Raw genomic sequence first — 5,197 nt, forward strand, 5'->3', positions numbered from 1 at the left:
TTTTATTTAATTATTATAATTTTTAGTAAACAGTAGAAAGTTTTGACATAACATTATCGCCAAAACGTGTTTTAGTTAACTGTTTGCTCTTGGCACCTCTGCGAAAACGCGCTTATAATTGCAATATATTTTTTTACTGCAAATCACTCAAGTTTATGTAATGCAATACGATAAAATATTTTAATTAGGTTTCAGTATCATTAAACATAATATTAAAGAATGTTTTATTTATAGCTTTTAATGGTTATAATATTAAATACATTATATATTCGTGCGTTATACAATAATTAGAATATAATATGAAAGTAATATTGTCGAAAATAACGATCGATGGTATAATAATACAATGATTATCGATCGTAAAGTGATAAATAATGAAATAGAAAAAAATAAGCGAAAAACAGCTGATAATATGTGAACGCACAGCGGTTGAGTATGAACGACATGCGTACCAACGAGGCGATTTCTGGCAGAACGCTACCGGCTACGAGGAAAAACAGAAAATCATAAACTATTAGAGAAGCGCCGCGCCACCGCGGCCAGTGGTCCGAATCTAGGAAACGCGTTTTGGGATCTCCATTCCAGCGACGACGCCGTTGGACTGTTCCTCCGGCTGGACCGTGGTCGATGTCAATGGTAAAGGTTGCGGCATATGTTGCCCGCGACCCAATGGGGCCGTGGCCGCGGCCGCGTAAGCGTCGGCGTCCAAGTAGAAGTCTTTCCGATATCGGTCGTACTGTTCCGGTTCCCCCTCTCGCTCCCGGTCGCGTCGGTCTTCGCCAGGGACGTTTTCGTTGTTGGCCAGGGTGATCGGCACCCTGGGGGACTGTTCGGCGGAGGAAGTTTGCCGTATCGGTGAAGAATAAATGTCCCAGAAGAAGTTGTAGCACATGGTGGAAAGAAGTTCGTTTTGCAATTGATGTTGGATCGTCATCGGCGTTCGGCTGTCGTCGGGCGATGAGTATGATATAGTGCGGCGCTGCCTGTCCGTCTGGTACCGACGACGCTGTGGGATCTGCGGGTGCTGGAGCCCAGGGACGCCGCTGTCGATCGGAGCCGCGTCGGACTGCACTGGTTGAAGGAACTGCGGCATCTGTTGCTGGTACTGTTGTGGCTGCTGTTGTTGGTGAGGCTGGTGCTGTTGCTGCTGCGGTGAGTGGGCCTGGTACTGGTGTTGCAGCGGCTGCTGTTGCTGGTACTCGAACAAGTGCGGATACTGTTTGCGGTGCAGGACCAACAGCCACGGCATCCGCGATGAAGCGGCCGTCAGGAGCACAGTCATTGTCACATTAATGAACGACGCCCTCAGCTTTTCGTCACGGTCCAGCCGCTTGACAGTTTCGGGCGTGACCAGCACGCCGAAGTGCTCGGCGTCCTCGTCGTCCCTGGCCGCCGACGGTTTGCCATTCTGCGGTGGCAGAGACCTATCGCTCATCGGCGGCGGCCTCACCTCTTGTATGCCGCCGGTCGTCACGAACGCGTCGTACTCGCCCTTGTCCTTGTCCAGCTCTCTGATTATGAACACCGGCCCCATGTACTCAGATTCCGGTCCTCTGTGGCCTCCACCATTGTTCGCGGGTCCTCTGACTGGTGGTGTTCGGTTAATGCTGCTGCTGCTGGACGACAGCCCTGCAAAAAGGTATGACAGTGAAATTGTTGTGGTAAGCGCGCGAGTGATAGTGTGTGTGTGTGTATATCAATTTCGAAAGACATGATTTTATAACGATATTTGACAACTGTATTTATATTTTAAATGTATGGATTTAACGATTATTATATTGAATAAATTTATAAATATTAATATGTATAATGCACAGAGTCCTTTAAATACTAAATACCCTAATCAATCACTTTGGATTTTCGCCTGTACATGTATCAACTTAATTGGCCTTAATTATCAGAAAATTGCAGACAATTTAACAGTAGGTACCTAAATAGATGAAATGACTATATCTGCATAATAATAATAATAATATAATGTTATCCCCGTCTTACAATATACCAATTAGTTCTGGGATAACCGATTTAGGAAGTCTGATTTAAGATTAGACCAATTAATTTATTATCTGACAAGATCATATCATCTGTGTTTGTATGTTGATGTAGTAAGATATTTATTTTTTTAATGAGTTAGTATAATAATATACATTAACTACTATTTGTATATATATGCTTTTAAATTGAAAATTTCACGGTTGATAATAGAATCATTAATCAGCCCGGGGCAATATTAGTTTTTGGAATAATAAACATTTTCATTAAATTTATAAACAACTTGTTGTGTTGTTTAAATATAGAACATATGCTTTTTATACAACTTATAGTACGATCAACAATATGCTACTGTATTTAACTAATGCAATACAATTGTATGTAATTTTTAAAACTTGTTGACTTACTTCACAAAAATCAAATATAATTGGTGAAAATAGCCAAAATATACGTAGTAGAAATATACCTACATTTATACATTTATTGTTTAAGGGTCACATAACATCATATACATATAGATTTAAAATAATAAATAAATATAATTTAATGTTTAAAAAGGAAAGAAAAAAATAGTGATATTGGCCTTTTTATACTAAGTTGTACAATTATTGAAATTAAGAACTGTATAATAATGATGATGGTAGGTCTAATAGAAATATATCGCGAAACCAATTGATTTTTACTTAGAAATAAGAAAAATATGTATAACATAAAAAGATCTGTTAAGAGTGAACATTTCCTTGGTGGAATTTTGTCCATATCTAATACTTTTAGTATCTTGTGTCAGATGAAAATGTTTGTATTTGGTATACCTACCTAGTAAATTTTATGCTTCACTGAACGAAATAACGTCATGTTGGATTATCAAATCACAAAAACCAACGTCCAAATTCGAATTTTTCTTACATTAATATAGAACCTAACCTTTATTATCACTAACCTTGATTTTTCCCCAGACATTTTATTTTTATTATCGAATACGGGTTTGAATAAAAAAAATACTACACGTGCCATGAACAATGTAACATCATTCTGCGATTCGAGTTGACAATATGATTGAAACAACGTTTATCGTGTTATGCTGTGTGAATTATATTAAATAGGTAGAAACTTATAACGATATATCAAAGCGTTATTGTTTAAACTACAGACAAATTAAATATTGAAATGTGTGAAACTTGCAGTTATCATAATATTATTCGAAGTATTTTTACTAACTTATTTTTTCAATAAATATTAGTTATTAAAATGAATATATGAGCTATTATGTTTAATTAAATTATTATAGCCTCTATGTAATATGTTTAAGCTTTATCATCGTTCATAAGCTATTTGTTACCTTAAATGTAACGACGTAACAACATAGAAACTTACTACTCGTTTGAATTTCGACTTATATATATAAACATCTAAAAAATATCACGTCCTTAAAAAAACTAATAAAAAAGTTGAATATAATTTAAAAAAACTTTATAATGTACTCCTTAAATGTGATAAGCAAATCTAAGTATATTAAGATATTTTCTGTGTAGTTAAAAGTTCTGAAAATCCTGTTTTGAATATTTATTATTATAAGAAAGAGTATGCTTAGTAAGTTCTTATGAATTTCCGTAAATATTATAATATGATAAGCATATTGTAAAGCAAAATATTTTTGATTTTTTTCATGAACGAAAAATATGCACAACTATTGGCTAACCTAACCTAACCTACACGACAATGTAATAATTTTATATTAAATTTAATATTATAGTAAACGATTTTTATTATATCATTTCAGAAAAAACTAACTATATTCACAGTTGAATTTTAATAATACACAAGGTTTCTGTTGACTTATAAGTATAATAACATTAGTCAACAGTTATTTTCATTGAAACTCGATTAAATTATAAAAGAATATACCCGAATGGTGTATAATAATAAATTGTTATTTCACAAAAACTTGAATTTAGGTTCAAACCCTTCAGTTCCCTGTATACAGTATATTTTGAGCCATTGTGATGTAACTACAAATTAATTTTCTAAAAGCAAGTCGTTAAAAAGTTAATTAAACTGTCATAAAAAAAATAAAAAAATAATTTTAGTGTTAAAATTATATAAACTTTTACTCTAGTGATTATTTTTTACACACTAAAAATTTAATTTCACAGTTATCATTTAGATTTATATTAATTGACATACAATTTTATTTATTAAAAACGTGTCATTTTTGTGCTAACGATATTTCATTGTAAATTCAAAAATTAATTAAATCTATAGGTAGTTGTTTTTGTCGTTTTTCAATATAATATGATCAAGGGACATTAAATGAAAAAAGTGTAAAAACTTAGAGTAAAACATTATTCTATTTTATAATGATTCATGAAAAATATAGTAAAAAAAATAATGTGAAAACACTTGGAATTATAAGATATGTAAATAAATTTAATAATTTTTTTCTATTAATATCTATTTCTTCTTTAGTTGTTCTTGTTCTTATTATTCTTTTTTATTGTCAAGTTATTATTATTATTTTTTTGTATATATTATAGTTGATGTAATCATTTAAGTTACGTTTGATAATTAATCATTGTATAATTGCGTATTGAGGGGTTGGGTAAACAATTATTCTAATGTTTAAACTATAAATGATATTTAATAATTTATATTGCATGATGAATTTATACAATCGTTAAATAATATTTAAATAAATTACTATAGCTCGTCTAAAGTTTTGTATTATTATACGACCAGCGGTTCTGGTGACTTATTTTAAACAATAGGGTAGGTTGTAAGTATAATGATTATAATAATATATAGGTAACAATACCTGGTATTTTGAACGCGACGGCCGAGTATTGCACGACTGCGAAGAGCATCAACGACGATGCCCAAAAGTGGTTCATGGTGGATGTCCTGTAAGTCACTAGGTGTGCGGAACAGACGTGTTTGGCTTTTATAAATACGTTCGGTGTTCCAGTTTTTCGTGGGGGTTGCGCTATCTTGGCAGCGGCGGCCACGATGGACGGGCCGAATGACGATGGCGTCTCGGAAACCCGATAATATCACTTATCATATGCGTATTATTACTATGACAACTTTTTGTTTCATTTTTTGTCTCAAACATAATTTTGTACCCTCCGTGTTGAACAAAGCAGATAAGAACAACGACCGCGACGTCTAGACACATATCATGTTTGGTGCGACCATATAACGTTTATCG

At 33.6% G+C, this 5,197-nt stretch overlaps 1 protein-coding gene across 1 annotated transcript; it reads right to left on the minus strand.

The window, feature by feature from the left end:
- Positions 1-207: 207 nt before the first annotated feature.
- LOC107161928 (uncharacterized) lies at positions 208-4,964 on the minus strand. The gene is made up of 2 exons (XM_015508548.2): positions 4,805-4,964; positions 208-1,629 (listed from the first exon to the last, which is right to left on the minus strand). The coding sequence occupies exons 1-2, from the start codon at positions 4,878-4,880 to the stop codon at positions 554-556; spliced, it is 1,152 nt and encodes a 383-aa protein (XP_015364034.2). The 5' UTR covers positions 4,881-4,964; the 3' UTR covers positions 208-553.
- Positions 4,965-5,197: the final 233 nt, after the last annotated feature.

The sequence above is a fragment of the Diuraphis noxia genome, unplaced genomic scaffold (assembly GCF_037042655.1).
Source record: "Diuraphis noxia isolate RWA-SAM2 unplaced genomic scaffold, SU_Dnox_SAM2 contig0003, whole genome shotgun sequence".
In the NCBI taxonomy this organism is placed as follows: domain Eukaryota; kingdom Metazoa; phylum Arthropoda; class Insecta; order Hemiptera; family Aphididae; genus Diuraphis; species Diuraphis noxia.

Excerpts from the sequence above, each read along its gene's own strand:
- LOC107161928 (XM_015508548.2), bottom strand. The coding sequence starts at position 4,880 with ATGAACCACTTTTGGGCATCGTCGTTGATGCTCTTCGCAGTCGTGCAA. Across the intron at positions 1,630-4,804 it reads CGTCGCGTTCAAAATACCAG|GGCTGTCGTCCAGCAGCAGC; the intron begins GTATTGTTACCT and ends ACCTTTTTGCAG.